The 18,015-nt window shown below is 44.5% G+C and overlaps 1 protein-coding gene across 1 annotated transcript in view; it reads left to right on the top strand.

Annotated features, from left to right (window-relative positions):
• Positions 1 to 11,630: 11,630 nt before the first annotated feature.
• The window catches only part of LOC134874826 (zinc finger protein 260-like), a 28,598-nt gene continuing 22,213 nt past the window's right edge, over positions 11,631 to 18,015 (top strand). Inside the window, exon 1 of the mRNA XM_063899041.1 lies at positions 11,631 to 12,246. Coding sequence (XP_063755111.1) covers positions 12,054 to 12,246 — 193 coding nt within the window. The 5' untranslated portion in view covers positions 11,631 to 12,053. The remainder of the gene's footprint in view (positions 12,247 to 18,015) is intronic.

Below are 18,015 nucleotides of genomic sequence, written 5' to 3'. Positions count from 1 at the left end.
CGGAAGTTCAACATGGACTCCAGGATACTCTGCAACTTCTACAGGTGCACCATCGAGAGTATCCTGACTGGCTGCATCACCGCCTGGTATGGCAGTTGCACCGCCCTCAACCGTAAGACTCTACAGAGGGTGGTGAAAACTGCTCAGCACATCACCAGGACGGAGCTGCCATCCATGGAGGACCTCTACACCCAGTGGTGTAGGAAGAAGGCCGGTAGGATATTAAAGGACCCCAATCACCCCAGCAACAATCTGTTCTGTCTGCTGCCGTCTGGCAGACAGTACCGCAGCATCCGGACCAAGACTACCAGACTCAGAGACAGTTTTATACCACAGGCTATAAGACTGCTGAACTCCTGAGCTGTGTGAATGTCTACTCACATCTTTTTATAGTACACACATACATATATATATATATATCATACACATCTGCCATACATATCTGTTTATAGTACACATATCTATATATTATACATATCTGCCATATACATCTGCTATACTTAATATATGCATCTGTCCATACCTCCTCATTCCACAGTGTAAAGTGTTTAAATACTTTCAATGTATTCCACATATGTATATATTTCACATCCTCAAATCTTTATTGTTGTTATTGTAAATATTCTTCTCTCTTTTTGCACTATTTTATTTATCTTATTTGCACCATGTATGTTGAGTTGTTGGAGGAGCACGCGACATAAGATTTTCATTGCCAACATATACGCTGTATCTGCTGTGCATATGACAAATAAAACCTTGAAACCTAATGCTGACCTTTCATCGCTGGATGTGTGGTATCGCAAGTTGTCACCCAAGCTCCTCCATGAACAGCTTCCTCTTCTTGTACTTCCCCTGATTCCAGGCTGGCTTGATCTCAGACCACAGGACAAAGAACTTGTATGGAGACACGCCAGGAAGTTTTAACCCTCTATGGGACTAATTAAGGAAATTAACTAAAAAAATTTAATGACCTTTGATTTTAAGTGTATTAAGGCCTAAAATAAATTTCCTATGCTCACTTTCCCAAATTGACCTTTGACCTTTATTTTGGGGTATCGTCATTTATAAATGACTTTGTCCCATTCGGGTATATATTTTTCCATGATTTCTTAATGTAAAAAACAATTGATTAAATAACAATGGCTTCATTATCCATGAACACATTTTATTGATAAAACACTTAAAAAATTTCATTTCAGAATGATTCTTGAACCATAATAATTAAAAAGATATATGCAAATTTGTCCCATTAGTTATGAAACTGAACCAGGCAGTTCTTTTTTGGTGTGAAGCACAGGTGAACGTCACATTTGCTGCACTTCACTCTTGTTTGCCCTGAGCAGTTGCCGTACTTGCACCTGCCTTGTTTTTCCGTATAGTATGGCCAGTGGGCAAGGCCATCTTTCCTGACCTCCTCTTGAGGGCATGATTCCCTCCTCTTAGCCATCTTTCGGGGAGTCTCCACTTGACTTGGCCGCCCCCGTTTGGCCCTTTCTGTGCCCTCTGAGCAGAGAACATCAGCAACGATTGACTTGAACTCCCTTAGACTGAGTTCCCCTCTTTGTGGCTGACCACTTGTCTCACGGTCTCGACGGTAGAGTAGCCATGAATTGACACAAATCATGTCCATGACATGAAAAAAGATTCGAAGGTACCACTTGCGTGACCTGATCTTCGTTCGATACAGTGCTATCAGCGAATCCATCAAATCAACGCCTCCCATATGTTTGTTGTAGAATGCAACAGAAGTGGGGCATGTCACGTTGATTGTTTCTTTATTCTTTTTGTCCCATCTTTCGACCTGAGAAACTGGGTGTGCACCTGTGAAAGTGCTGAGTAGAGTAACACTGCGGTTGTCCTGCCACCTGTTAGCAATTACCTGCACCCCTTCACACATAGCAACCTTCTCCTCAAAATAGCCCCTTCCCATTTTTTTCATTTCCTTGTCTGTTTTCAAGGGACATCCTTTCAACCGGTTTGTTCTGACTGTGCCAAGGCAGTGTATACCTCTCTTTGCCATTTCTACTTCAAGACCTATGCTAGTAAACCAGTTGTCGTGGTATAGCTTGAAGTTCTGGTATGGAGGTACTATGGATGCTACCCGCAGGACTATGTTGCTGCTTGCACCCAGGTCAGGCATTCCACTGACTGGTTGAATTTTTCCAACATGGAATTCAAAGTTGTATGCCATACCCTTGGAGTCACAAAGCACATACACCTTGTAACCCCATTTGTGGGGCTTTTTGGGGTTATAGTTTTTCAAATAACTCTTCCCTTTGAATGGGATTATTTGCTCATCAACACAGAGATGCTCTGTCAAAGGGATGCTTTTCATAGTCTCAACTGTAAAGTCAAGAAATGGTCTGACCTTGAAGAGCCGATCTTGGCCTAGATTATGAGGGCCCTCCATAGTGTTGTCATTGAAATGGAGGTTGGCTTTGATCTGTTCCCATCTTCTCATTGGCATCACCTCAGCAATTTTGTCAATGCGAGTGTGTGTCTGCCAGCACATGCGTTGTGCAGGTACACCATAAATGCCCATATGAAAGGCACAGCCAATGAACTGCTCCATCTCTTTCTCTGAACAATTCAGGGGTGCGTTCACATTGCTCTGTACAGAGTAGAGATTGGTCTGCTCTACAATGTGTTTGAAACACTCAGGGGAGAACATCTGCCTAAAATAATAGGTTGGGGAATGCACCCTTTCTGCTGTGGCCAGACGTATCTTCCAGGCAGGGACTGGGTAATGGGCACGGATCGCTGACTTCCACAACAACCTACGGCCTATCCCTGGTTGAAGATCCTCCTCACTGCCTGGCTCCTCATTCTCATCCTGTCCTTCATCACTACCATCTCTCTCATTGTCGCTGTCTTCCTGTTGCTCATTTCTGGGCTCCACTCTCACAACTACCTCGTCCTCATCACTGCTGGCACTGTCCTCACTGCCCTCAGGAATAGGCATAGCTGTCCCTCTCACTTTACCATAAAACTTGGAAACGTCCTAAGAAAGACGTATGAATAAATAGTTTGACCCTGCATCACAACAGTCGAATCTCCATCACAACAATAGAAACCATTAGGAACATTTCTTTCCCTTAATGGGACTTTGTCATTTATACATGACATGCACTTTTTTAACTGTTTTGAAGAAGGATTTGTAGATTTCCTTACATGAAATGACTAAAATAGTAAAACAACTGTTAGGCTATTTAGTAATATTTTTTATTGGTGATTTATGTGTGTTTTATAGCTTAAAAATGGACTTACCATGATGCTACTTGTGCATGTGACCTAACATGTGCTCTTGTCTCCTGTACTTCCTTGTAACTTCCTTGTTGTCATGACATTATATAATCTTTGATTTTATTGGTTAGAAGGGATGTTAGGTGACACATTAAAGGTGCAATATGATTGGTTAGAGGCTTGTGTTATTTTTAAAGCTGTTTTTTGAAGCGTCATTTATAAATGACGAAGTCCTTAAGACAATTAGGGGCCAACGGGCTGTCATTCTTTTCGACGTGTACACACTGGTAACCTTGAAACAAAAGAAACAAACCAAAGATTTTCAGAAATGTGCGTTTATTTCCTACACACAATTTAAGTGCAGTATCCTTTCCATATATGATGTTAAAAAGGTCCACCGTAATGTAGGGAAAATGGACCAATCAGGGGGCAGTATGCACGTAAGGGAATTCCAGCAGGCTCCCGTAGTCAGTGGGGAGTAAGAGTTTAATGCGAACTGCGAGGAGTTCTGGTTGCCGCATTATTGTGCCTGTTTCTAGTTGACAGTTGACAGTTGAAGCCTACTTGACAGTTGAATGTGTGCGTGACAACTAAAAGTAAGTGCAAACTCTATTGGAACCGTTAGTTTAATAATGTCATGCTGTTCTTTACACTGTAAAGGGAAAATGCTAATTCTCCGCTTAGCAGGCTAGTCTGTGGTAGTTAGTTTAATGAACAATTTTGTAGCGTCTGTTAAGTGCTATTTCAGGTTTGGAAATATGTGTGTAATTGTATGTATATAACCTGATAACTATGGTATGGTATAAAAGTGGTTGTAGTGCCCTCCTGTTAATTTAGCAAGCTGCTAGTAAGCTGCATAGGGCAAAACGTGTGTGCATGTGAGCCGTTAATGGCCACGAGGGTTCTGCATGCGCAGTCATACCTGTGTAATAACAAGTCCACATGCTGTAGCAGCTACACGGGATTGATTCATCAACGTGGGATAACATACTGTATTTAATGTATACTTTATTCATTTCCTGTTTGTATGGGTTTATTTCAGAACCACACAACTAAGTCAGTGTGCGAACTATACCACGGTGTCCGGGGGAGCCGGATTTTTTTTTTTTTTTTTTTTTGAGGGGGGGGGGGATTCTGATCTGTGACATAGGCCTATTAAATAGAAAATCCGTTGCACACGGGGTGCCAAAGGTCTACATTTACATGAAACAGAAACAGATTTACCGAGCATGTATGGGCTACGCAAACTTCAATCAACTTGATAATAAATAATCCACGGACCACCAATGTAACGTTTGACTGTTTAAGAGAGAGAGAGATATTAGACGCTGCATGGTATTTTTGGCATTTTTTTCAACACAGCAAAATTCAGTTAAGCGGGTCTTACCTAACACAAAAGCGACCACAGCGGTCTGGGCTCAGTTGCTTTTGCTCTAGGTCCACTAGCCCATGATGTGGACAGACGATGACCCGACTTCAGCCAAGATGTGATGAAGGGCGTTGGATCGAATCTCTCCAGTGGAGGTCCATTAAGGTCCACGAAAAGTAGTGAGGAGGTGCTGGCTTCACGCAGTCTATTGCGAGTCTTACTGTCCGTGTCATTCATAGCTGAAAAGCCCCTCTCGCACTCCGATGAAGTGGGCAGGTAAGTTCTGCTTGCAATGGACAGTTTCTCCAGCGTTTTGCCTGGTGCAGGTGCAGCATCTTGTAACTTCCAGTCGCGAAGCTCCTGTACTGCTTCACTAGCAGATTCACCGAGTTCTTTCGCAAGGGCCCGTATTTCTTTTTCCCCATACATTATAAGTGCGTTGCGGTCCTGTGGCCAAAAGCGCTTGTTGAGGGGTTTGAGCATATTGACAAGATCTGACTCTGGCATTCGCTTCTTAAGATTGTCGATCACAGACTGATAGAACTGACCCCTTTTAATTTTGCCGCTGCACTCCACTAGCTCCACACCTTTGAACAGTCTTTGTGTTATGCGGTCCTCGGCCTTCTGTGCTGATTTACCTCCACACTCTTTCAAAGCAGAAAGTACATCGATGCACTGCTGAATCTGACAATTCGCGCTCACTATGTCGATGTCTCTTTGCTGCAACCTTAGTGACAGGGCCTGAAGCTCACGAAGCATGTCTTTCATGCAAGCCAGATCGGCTACAAATCCAGCGTTTGAGAGTTGTTTATGGAGCCCTAGGAATTTCTTCCTTTCCGTGTCATTACGAGATGGATCCTCACTTGCGATTTTGAAGTGTCTTGCTAAAGCAGGGTAGTTGTTCCAGACGGCCTTAACAGTTCTAAAACTGCTTGACACCCACCTGATGGTAAAAATCTGCCCGATTTTTAAAAGCTGCATATTCAACTCCGCTGCTGCCTCCTCCAGGAGTCTCGCATTCTTTGCGGACTGATTGTACAAACTGTACAACTTTGAAACAAAAATTTCGAAGTGGTTACATCCAGCAACAAGTTTAAGAGAGTCATGGACTGCCAATTCTAGCCGGTGACAAAGACAATGTATAGACTGGATTTTGGGGAAGTCCTGTTTAAGGCGAGCAATGACCCCACTGTTTTTGCCAGTGAGGACAGACGCGCCGTCAGTGGCTATGCTGATGAGATTGTTAGACAAAAACTCGTCATCAAAACCTGCAACACGTAGAGCCTCTCTCAGGCTGTTGTAGATGGACTCGGCGTCTGTGCCCTCGACTAACTCTTTGAGGCCTAAAAACACATTATCCACATCTCCCTTTCCTGTCACGTCACATCTCACATATACAATCATATATGCACGTCCGTGCACAGTGCTCTCATCAATAGTGATGCTTATTTTTGACTGGGCCTTTTTAACATTACATACAAACTTTTTCTGCATTTCGAGTGCAATGTGGCCAATAATCTCAGCACAGGATTTGTCGGATCTGTGTACAGCGCCTACCTTTGCCCCATTGATCTCTTGAAGCTGCATGACAGGTGGGAGTTTTTTAAATGCCATCCTTTCCTTTGCTATCATATACGCAGATCGGAAAGCATTGGACGTTTCCTCCAGCAACTTTCCGTTGATTGCGAGAATCTGGTTCGGCAGTATTGCTTGTTTTCTTGTTTCTGCCAGTTCAACTGCCCTGTTGTGCGCCACACTATCCCGATGCTTGTGGATTTTCTTACGCAAGTTGTTCTTAGTTTTACTGGATACGTCCCCGTTCATCCATTCTTCTGATAAGTGCACTCCACCTTTATCAGTACTGAGGAGAAGGCTTTTAGCATCCCTGCAGAGAGTACAGCCTATGGATCCATCCTTGGAGAATAGCCATGGGAGGCGTGTGATCCACTCACTCCACTGTTGGCTGGTCCAGCCATCCGGCAGCCGCCGGACCACCGCAGCAACTTCACCCCCCCGATCTCGAGCAGCAGGCAGGGAGGAAGAGGAAGCACAAGTGGGGTGGTCATCAGCAACATCATCATCTTCTTCCATATCTCCTTCGACCTCTACTATGGTAATTGTAGTCATCACGTTAGAAGCCTCTTCTCTTGGCTCATCTTCTTGTGTCTCTTCAGCACACAAGTTATCTTTAACTGTCAAGTTAGCACTAGCAGCACTGACATTAGCTCCCTCCTCTCTCGGTACTGTTGTAACAGCAGTCACAAAGGATGTGCTTCCACCAGCTACATTCGTTTGGTCTTCTTTATCAAGTTGTTTGGCAGTCTTTTTAAAGAAATTGCCCAGTGTAAGTTGTTGTTTTTTTCTTTTCAACATACTGTCAGCAGCAGCAACAATACCTTGTAAACATGTAGGCTAGTGCTACAGTAAATAAACGATCACGTGAGTGAATTGGTAGTGGGCGGAGCTGCAAACAGCGGCAAGCAGGCGACACTTTTTTCATGAATCATAAACTCTAAATTGATAGTTTTCACGTGACGTCAGAATGCACGTTGGAGTGCAAGAAAAGCTTTCCACAGCTGTCAGCCACTGGAATTAACGAACCGATTACCTTTCATTCAAAATCACTTAATATCTCTTTGCTTAACATTGTCTGAATAAGGTAGTACAATGCAAGACAGTTGTTGCTCGGTTGATTGTTCAAATCGGCTAAGAGACAAGTCCGGACAATGTTTTTATCGCATAGGCTACCAGCAGATAAAGAAAACTCAGACGATGCTCCTACCCCAGAAAAGCTTCCAAAGTCAAAACAACCCTCAAAGTATGTGTCTTTGCAGTGATCGTTTTATCAAATGGTAAGTTCACCTTATGTAATTAAAATACTTAAACCACCGTCACCGTGTTATGAATCGTGTAGTTTCATAGACTGGCTGAATATCGCAAATTGAGGCTGAGAGTTATCTAGCTCAGAGGATGCTATGCTTTCCCAGGATAACAGTAGGCTAACCTAGTTCAGCCTACACTTTACCAGTTAGCTGCTGAAGCTTGTTTTGAGACAGAGGGCTGATTTGTAAGAAAATAATTATTTGCAAATTCAACTATTCACGTGTATACTTTGAGGGCTGCCAAACTTTGATGGCATCTCCGAAGGCAGGGGTCACGTCTTATTGACTGTAACCACAACCTGTTTTTTTTTCTGCTGCTGATATGCCTAGTCCTGGCTTGTCTCCTCGCCGATTTGAACAACCAACCGAACAACAACTGTCTTGCATTGTATTACTCAGTCAGAACACATTAAGGTAGAGATATTCATTGATTTTGAATGAAAGGTAATCGGTGATCCTAGGTAAATTCCGGTGGTAGAACTAGACAGCTATCGAATGCCTTTCTTGCCCGCCAACTGGGCATTTTGACGTCATACAGCCTGACAACTATGAATAGAATTTTATTTCACTTATTTTACACCTTTGAAAAAAACATTACCCAAAATGGCATTTATTTGGTCATCATATCAATATTTTAGAGAGCTCCCCTAAAATTTCGCAAACCATGTTCCCAGGGGAGCTCATGTCACCACTAGGGGAGCTATAGCTCCCCCTGCTCCCCTCCAGTTCGCACCCTGAACTAAGTATGTCATCGAATCTTCAATAAAGAAGACCATTGGAAACTGGTGGTGCTCATCTCATTTAAGTTTAGTTTAGCAGTCCTGACCGACTGGCTGTAGCGCTTCAAACCACATCCGGATCAGAATATTTATACAGTCCTTTAGAATTAGTTTTCCTCCATTTCATATGATATTATAAATATTATGAATATGTCATCCCTGTTGCTCACAGCAGCATCGCTATGCAGTGTGCTCATCAGAAGAAAATGTTTCTGTTTTTGGGGTGATAGGACACCAGAGAATGTGTCCCGGTGAAAGCAAACTTCAATGAGAAACGAGGTCTTTACGTTTTTGACACCAGTGCAGGGGGAAGCTCAGGTTTATTTCTCTGTACTGTTCCCACCATGAACAACTTCTGTCATGTCAAGGACAACTCCCAGTTCCATGCGTAGCGTGACCTGGCATCGCATGCTGCCCATATTTTTATCCCATATTTTCTTGGTTTGCTTGGGATATATTGCTTGAATGGACAGCGACCTCTGAAGGGGACCATGTGCTCATCGACAGTCACATCTGTGCCTGGATCGTACATCAACAGCAGGAGAGACACCCACTTGTCCCATACGTCTCGGATTGGAGCAAGTGTGTCTAGTGCACTGTGATCTTCCCTTGTGTCTTTATCATCGGTGTGGTGACTATCCCAAAAAGCTAACTTGAGGTTGAGGTGGTTCGAGGAGTGTCTTAACTCGATTCCAGAAGGACTAAAATTGTGCCAAAATGATCTCTTTGGGTGATGTTCCCATTTATTATAACAAAAAGAAAGTTATTAACAAAACAGAAATGTACCATGTAGTTGATATGGATTGAAGCAAAAATCAAAAATCATTGGCTTTCTTTCTGGCTGTCGCTCGGTAAGAACTGTGTGTTCCCCACCACCATTCAACTCAAAACTAATCATCCCCTCATTTGAGGCAGCTGCTGCTGGGCAGCTGCTGTGTGGTAACCAATCAAACAGAAACAGAAAAATACTACACCCTTGTGGCCAAAATAAAGTACTTGCACAAAACACTAACTGAAGAATGGCTCCTACAATCGGACCTAATCACTTTTGAGATTTTATGAAACATCTTAAGTGTCATGGTAGCACTGAAAATGGGGCGTTTTTCATCTGTTGGACAGCATTATGTTGTTACAATTCGCCCCATGTACCACTTTTTGTTGCAGGGTCATTTCGACCCCAGAGGACAGCAGTTGTTATTAAATTCAATAAAACACCAATAATTCAATCAAATGACTTCAAAAGTATAGCAATCGTTAAGAGTATTGAACAACCCCAATCATTTTCCGACCATTTGATTAATAAGAAACATATTTAGCCTGCAAAAAAAAGGAATAAGAGGGGAAATGAAAAGATGGATAAAAAACGTTTTGAGCGATAGAAAAATATCTGTTAAGATAGAAAACGTGTGCTGGGATATAGACATCACAGCACAAGTTGGGTAGTAGAAACTGGAACACAACAAGGATGTATTATAAGCCCATTTCTATTATTAATTAGGATAAATTATATTTTTAGCAATGTCGATGGATCCATTGGTGTGTCATTGTTTGCAGATGATGGAGGGAATTAGAAAAGGGGGCGAAATGTAGAATTTATTGATAAAACATTACAGTAGGCTATAGAAAAGGTTAAATGCTTGGACATTTGAAGGGGGATTTAGATTGTCAATAGGAAAAACTAAATAATACTAGTGTTATTTACCAAAAAGAAAGTCGAATCATCCTCAAATTAGATGGTTGTAGGTTAGTAAAAGTTGATTGCTTTATATATTTTGGAGTGTGGTTTGACACATTGAGAAATGTTAAAACATGCAAAAAACATTTTAAATATGAGTGGCAGAGAGAAGGGGACAAATAGAGTTGTGTTGAAAATATTATATATGGTCTAATTAGTTCTCAACTATGGCTGTATAGTTTATGAGTCAAAAACACTTTTAGAAAAATTGGATACAATCCAGCATCAAGCTTTAACATTATGCTGCAGGCCACAAGGTACTGATAGTGTTAGGGAATATTTTGTGTAAGCTTGTAAATCTCTCGCTCATTGGTGTCCTTCCTCTCTGTCCTCCTCTGGCATACGCTAATGGCCTTGCAGGTGCTGTTATCTTCATTAAGGAGGGGAAGCCTGGGCTTCCGCAGCCTTATTCCCACAGTGGGTACAAGCTCATGCCTGTTCTAGATTGGTTTTATTGTTTGGGGCTGATTCCAGATGCTTCGTTAGTGTCACCGGGATGTCAGGTTAAGTTTTGACGTATTGTCCTAGATTGTTTAGTCTGCTGCTCTGAGAATGTTGATAACCCATTCAGAACTAGTTAAAACCTCTTCCTATTGTCGAGACCTTCAGAATTGGTTTGGCAACCACTGTGGCAACTCGTGTCTGCAGTAAATGTCTTGTCAATTCTCCGGGCCGGAACTCTGAATACATCCAACAGTGTTTTGCCATCAAGTTCCTGCTCTCCAGCGTCTCTCTGTTTCGTCTCCATTGCTTCAGAAGTTTCCACCACAGATGGGATCTGACTTCAGGAGTGCAATGGAAAGCATTAACCATATGCGTTCCGAAAAAAGACAAGATATAGCCTAGTACTGGAAATAGCACAAGCATTTCAAGGACAGGAGTTGTCACATTTTTCATCTGGATCCCTGTGTAGCCGGTCTGGTCTAACACGTCAATTTGTTACTAACTCTGCTTTGTGTTGTGGATGATGTGGAATGAGATGAGGAGATCTTCCACCTTGCCAACAAAGATTTATTTTCTTCAAGACTGTGTGAAACACAACATCAAAACAGCAACTTCACTTCACAGGGTTTCAACATGTACACCTTAAAGGGGGAAAAACAGGTACTGCATCAGAAACCATGTGCATGCTCTATTAGCATAGCTTGAGTTCAGTAAGCTAGCAAATTTGACTAAAGTGCTGTACATGATAATAAAATGCATCCACACAGGGCAACAAACGTTCCGTTAACAACAAACAGTATTTGTGACTTTAGCAAAATACAATTTGAGCCTCTGTTAAGTGTTTTCTTTTACAGGTTTAACTCAATGTTTACACTCTAACTCATATCACTTACCTCTCCTCAGCGGAGCCTGAAGCCGACTGATGACAATGGCGCGAATCTACCTGAACTAACGATGTCTAGATTCATTAAAATAAAAGCATACTTATCAAAATAAAAGCTCCCCAAAACAAATATACAGTAACAAGTATTAGGGCAATATTTCTGTTTTCAAAAACAACAGGGATTAAATGAAGGATTTAGGGCGATACCCATATATATATTTAGGGCGATACCCGTATATATACCTTGCTGATCCAGACTCCATTCCACAAGGTGGCGGTAAATGCACCTACAAGCTGTTTGCCCACCGCCATTAAAGGGATAGCAGAAGACGAACAGTTCGGGGTCGGTTTGAAAACGGACCGGAGTGTTGCTCGCGGTGGATAACTTCATCAGAGAGGAGTCCGGGTTAAGAGCTTTGTTCCTGGTTATTGCAGTGAGCCGTTCCCCCGTTAGTCCTGCTCTCTCCGTTACGTAGTTCATTCGAAACAACCGGAGCCACTACAGAATGACGCGGATGTGTGGAGGAACGTGTAGATGTGAACTGTTTACCTTTTTTCGGGTCATTTCACCTCGGACCTATCTTTGTTAGCCAAACATGCTAACTGGAATTAGCGTAGCGTGCTTACGTTAGCTGGAAGTAGACAGAGCCACCTTTCAGAGCAAACGGTGTGTATACCGGAGTGTGTGTGCAGGAAAAGCTGCTGTGATTCAGTCAACATGAGTAAAGTCCAGATGCAGCTCTCGTTGGTGAAGCAGCGACTCACTGCAGCTGCTGAGGATATATTTGTTCTGTTTGAAAGAACGATAGCAGAGTACGAGGAGGAACTGTCTCGGTCCAAAGAGGAGAACGAGAGACACCGGAAACTACTGGACGCTGTGTTACAGCCTCACATCCGGATGCACAGAGCAGGTCTGTCACCTTTATTAATAATATAGGTTAAAACAATTATAAGCGCTTTTTCAGGTGTTCAAAATCACTTTACAGAGGTACATGAAAAAGAAAGACAACAAGTAAAAGTCCAATTTTAAATCGAGCAATGTATCAACAATCACACATTAAAAAAGACAGTTTGAAGAGCTGAGTTTTTGTGAGTTTCTTGAAGGTTGTGAGGTCAGTGCAGTCTTTAATGGGTTGTGGGAGTTAGTTCCAGAGGGAGTGGGCAGCGACGGAGAAGGCTCTGTCCCCCCAGGTTCGGTGCTTGGCGCAGGTTGGGATGGATAGGAGGGTTGCTTCTGATGAGTGAAGGCAGCGTGAAGGGGCATGGTGGTGCAGCAGGTCTGTGAGGTAGGAGGGGGCCTGGTTTTTGAGGGCTTTGTGGGTGATGAGAGGACTTTGAAGTCGATTCGTTGGCGGATGGGGAGCCAGTGGAGGTTATGGAGGACGGGAGTGATGTGGTCTCAAGAGCGGATGTGGGTGAGGAGGCGTGCAGCAGAGTTCTGGATGTATTGCGGTTTGTTGAGGAGGTTGGATGGTAAACCGTATAAGATACTGTTGCAGTAGTCCAGTCGTGATGTGAGGAATGCATGAATCAGGGTTTCAGCAGTAGAGGAAGAGAGTGATGGGCGGAGGTGGGCAATGTTTTTGAGATGGAAAAAGGCAGTCCTGGTGATGTGATTTATGTGCTGATTTGAATTTGAGCTGGTTGTCAAAGATGACTCCAAGGTTGCTGTGAGAGGGGGGATAGAGTGTTGCTGTTGTAGGGTTCTAATTTATGTAGTAAAATGGTAAAAATAAGCCAAGAAACTTCTCAGCTAAATAAACAGGATTTATTAACACAAATTATATGATAAGTCTGATCCACAGACCACGTTAAAGCAGTTAACAGCGTGGAGGAAACACCTCGATCTTCTGTTTACATCAGGCATTTCTACTCTGTTTCTTCCGGTCTCGTCTTCTCTCATTGGTGGGCAGCAGGGCCGGATCCTATTGTCCCCTGTTCGTCACAAGGGCATATCCCCGTCTCTTCTATTGGCTGACGTCGTCAGAGGCGGGTCCATGGCACGCGCTGCTTATCGCTCTTATAACGTCGCCATCTATTGGCGTAGTCATGAAGTGCCACCTATGATATTTGTCAAGTGTTCCGTCTTTTTTGGCTGTGCTTAACCCCCACTTGATAGGGAGGCACCAATTCTGAATGTTTTAACTGGGTTTCACTCAATGACCAGGCTTCTTATATCTTTATCCGATTTATTTTTCTTCCTTTTGTAGCCCAGACAGTACAGGTGAAAAACCTTAAAAACCAGAGAACACCAACCATTTACAAATTTGCACATCTCTTATAAAAATAGGCACAGGAATCAACAATGATCAATTATCAAAATGTTTGACCTGACACACACATGTATAAATAACCACATATATATATAAATAAATAACCACATGTATATAAATAAACACATTTGTTAAGTTAATCATTTTAGCTTAAATCCATCACAGATATTAAATTAGCCTACATTTTCTAATACGAGAACCACAATGAGTGACTGATCAACCACATGGATCACTAAACAGTTAAATTGTTAGCAGCATGTTTAGCACACCATTTTTTCCCATATAAATATTTACAAATATTTACAATATATATTCACTCCCACCAAGTTACAATGTGCAATTTCAGCAATTCATTTTAGACAAACTTCATATGATCTAGGACTATGCACGTTTTAAACCATGGCTTTATGCCAATCCATCACAGCAGTATTCCATATCAAAGAGCTAAATCACTGAATTAAGCAAACTACAATAAAACTGACTAACCAACGTTTCCACAATACATTCTGCACTACCCGTGAATATTTACAACACAAAAGCAGATACTACCGTGCACAAACACAAATGACTTTCCCGCGGCAGCATTCAAATGCGTCGTCGGCGTCCATCAAACAATCAACAAGTGGCACTCGCAACAAAGTCTTAACGTAGCGATCTTACCGGCTGTCTGTTCAGTCTTTGAATAATTGGTACCAGATTCAGCACAACTTCGGAAGAGCTCGATGAGAATGCCGCCTCTTACTCTCCTCGTGCTTTACTGACGTTTGTCTTTTTAAACAGATATTAAGCCGGAACTGCGTGCGTCTTCTTTTCCTGCTCGAGTGTTCCCATGCGAGTGATAATTAGTTCCGCTTGACTGCCGACGACGAAAAAGGGGCGTTCACCGTGACACCTCCCACTCAACCTTTTTGTACTTGGACAGATAGGTTGCAAACTTTAAGGTGAACCTAAACAGTGAGGATTCTGCTCTTCTACAGGGAGAAGGACTACCAGCCGTCTGACATCTCTTCGCAATACCACCCCATTTGACTTCTCTGACCTCTCTGAGGACTTGGTCGCTGGCCTTTGATGCTGAACGGAGGCACAGTTGCTTGGTGTGACAAGAATCTCAACATCTCTCACGATGTATGGTCCAAACAAGTCAACAGATATAAACTGGAATGGCGCAGCAGGTCTTGACCTTTCTACTGGCAGATCACCCATCACTTGTTGGCATACTTGAGCTCTTGCCTTCCTGCAGTGGATGCACTGGTTGACAACTTTCTGGGCCAGCCTTCTACCTTGGATGACCCAAGCCTTTTGCCGCATCCTTAACAGAGTCCCGGCAACCCCTTCATGACCTTCCTGATGACTTTGGCGTGCCAGTAGAGTTCCTAGCCAGGTGTCGAAAGGAACCAGTGGAACAGCCAAGCAGTCTTCTTTGAAATACTGTATTCGGCCTCCACACAGTAACAGCCCACTAGCTCCATCCTTGTACACAACCAGCCGGTCTGTTGTGGTGCTGGGGAAGGTAACTCCTTCTTGTGCTGCTAAACACAGATCTCGGAATGAGTCCTCCCTCTCGGCCGCAGTGATGATGCCAACCAATGGGACTGCCTCCCACTTTGGTCTTCCCCTGGCTCTGCAATGAAGAAACTTCTTTGCCGCCCTCCAGACCAGCGCTAGTGACTTCATTAGTCGTGTTAGGCTACTGAACCGCTTGATATCCAACAGGCTTGAAGCTGCAACCTCGGCTGGTGGCCTATGCAGATCCGCGGAGGTCGAAGTTGGATCCTGCTTGGGCTCCTGCCTTGACTCCTGCTTGGGCTCCTGCTTTGCTCCAGCCCGGGTAAGGGCAGCAACAAAAGCCTTCTTTTGGATGCGTGTGAGGTTCTCTCTCGCTTCGGCAGCAACATCCTTGGCGGACTTCACTGGCCACTCACTCTCTGGGAGACTTAAGAACTTAGGACCCAGCTGCCACTCTGTGCCTTCATCCAACTCTCTGGGGCTTGCCCCTCTGGAAATAATATCCGCTATGTTGAGTGGGCCAGGAATCCACCACCAGTCTTGGACGTTCGTGCTGCCTTGAATTTCCCCAATTCTATTTGCGAAGAACGTCTGGTAGCCGTAGCTTTCGCGTTGGATAGCCCCCAGGACTGTCTGGCTATCAACCAGGTGGTACCACCTCTCCACACGAATTCTGCAGTGCTTCTGGAAATACTTCTTCAGACGGGCAGCGTAGACAGCTCCACAAACTTCAGCCTTGACAGCGTCCCCCTTATGGTCTAACGGCGTCAGCCTGGCTTTGGATTCAACTAGCCGTATGGTCACGTCTTGTGGCAATTTCCACCGCAGGTACAACACAGCGCCGTACGAGCGCTCACTACCATCGGAGAATGTGATACCGCAGGGCTCAGCGGATGGGTCAGGAGGTGTCAAGGCTCTGACGAAACTCACCCGACCGAGCTCAGCATAGTCCTCAAAGAGGCAGACGGCATCTTCCCGGAGGCCCTCAGACAAAGGTACGTCCCATGTATTTTCTGATGGACTCTCTTTGCCCTTTGCTTCTTGGAAAGCCCTCCTCACCAAGATGGCTCCCTTCTGCTTGACAGGCGTCACAAGCCCAAGGGGATCGTCCAGTCCAGAGACTTGACTTAGGAGCTCTCTACGAGTGAGTGGATTTGGCACCCGTGCCCTTACTTCATCTTGCAACAGGTTTTCTCCCAATCTCATTTTCTTTTTCTTTTTAGAGAAGTTCACAGCCACCATCATGCGAAGTTTGTCACTCTCTGGGTCATACCCAAGACCCAGGGCTTTATTGTTCTCTTCGGAGAGTTGGTTTGGAAGGACCATCACTGAGGGTTCTTTCCTCTCCAGGTCTCTGTGTCCTGGCCTCCCACTTTGGCCAGAGTAGACCCACGGCTTCATGTAGAATCCGCCGGCTTCCAGGATCTTTTCGACATTAGCTGTTATTTGCTTGAGCTGACTCGGGTCGTTGTGCGAAGTCAGGACATCATCGCCATAGGCGTCTTGTTCCAGCACACGGCGCTCTTCTGCAAGGTGGTTGAACATTGGCAGATTCGCCGTCTCACGCATGGCGACTTGTGCGATGCAGCCTGCCGGCTTATCTCCGATGTTGACCCTCGTAATCGCATACTCCTGAACGTCCTCATCTTCAGAGTCTCTCCACAAGAACCGATGAAGATGTACCTCTTGGTCCTCAAGCCATACAGAATTGTACATTTTTTTAATGTCCCCCAGGGCAGCGAAAACACCTTGCCGGAACCGTATGAGGACAGCACGGATGTCATTGAGGACGTCTGGACCCTTGAGAAGTAGATCGTTCAGGCTTTGGCCCCTGAATTTCTGACTACTATTCCACACGAGGCGAACCGGCGTGGTAACGGAGTGGGGGTTAGGCGCAATTAGGTGGCTGATGTACCACACGGGTCCAGTCCAGCTCACCAACTCTTCTCTTGACAGCTTGACAGCAGCTTTCCGCTCAACCATGTCATGGACTTGTGTTTTGTAAGCTACCTTCCACTCCGGCTCTCTTGCCAACTGCTTTTCAGTCCTCATGAATGTTGCTTCGACAGCCCTCCTATTGTTGGGCAATGTTACTGGATCCTCTATCCAGGGATATTTCGCATGCCAATGTGGCTTCTCACTGTGACGATCTCCGGTTACATACGTCAACCCACTCTTTATTTGCTCCAGCTCCCGCTCCTCAGAAATGGTCATCTCTTTCCCCCCAGGTTGACAATGTCCACATCTACAGCCGCCGCACCTGGGCTCACAGGCAGCCCCAATGCTGTCCCACCTCCACCAGTCCAGGAAGTCTTTGCTGGCCGCACACGTAGTGGCTTGGGTGAGTGGAGGCTGTTCAAGTGAGCCTTTACAGATGATTTCCTTATACTCTGCAGCTGCTGTCCGCATGGAGCGTGCAAAATGAGTTCTGGAGCCATGGGCCGTGATTGTAACATCTTCCAAAAGGTCTGGATGAGAACCACCCACTGTCGTCCCAAGGGGACCATCCCACAAGACAAGGTCACCAACGGAGCGCACCTTCTGAGGGACGAGCTGGCCTTCTTTATGGCTGATGAGGAGCTTGATTTTAGTGGGACGGACCAGTTTATGGAGGGGAACGTCAGGAAATATTTTTTGCAGTCTCTTGGGTGGCACGTGCCGATTTACTTCTGCGATGCTATTCAGCCCATAACACACAAGCTGGTGGGATCTCAAAGTTCCCTTTGAAGTTGTGACCCGGATTTTCAGTAGATACCGCTTGGTCTCAACTGTTACTTGCATCCCGCCAACTCCATGGACTATGAGCGTGACATCCTCACTCCGCAAGTTCAGCTCCCAAGCAGCCTCGTGAGTGATGTAATTGGTGTCGGATGCCAAGTCTATCAGGGTCCCAAGCTTCTG

This window comes from Eleginops maclovinus, chromosome 13 (genome assembly GCF_036324505.1).
Source record: "Eleginops maclovinus isolate JMC-PN-2008 ecotype Puerto Natales chromosome 13, JC_Emac_rtc_rv5, whole genome shotgun sequence".
Classification (NCBI taxonomy): Eukaryota; Metazoa; Chordata; class Actinopteri; order Perciformes; family Eleginopidae; genus Eleginops; species Eleginops maclovinus.
This window is presented reverse-complemented; position numbering and strand designations above follow the sequence as displayed.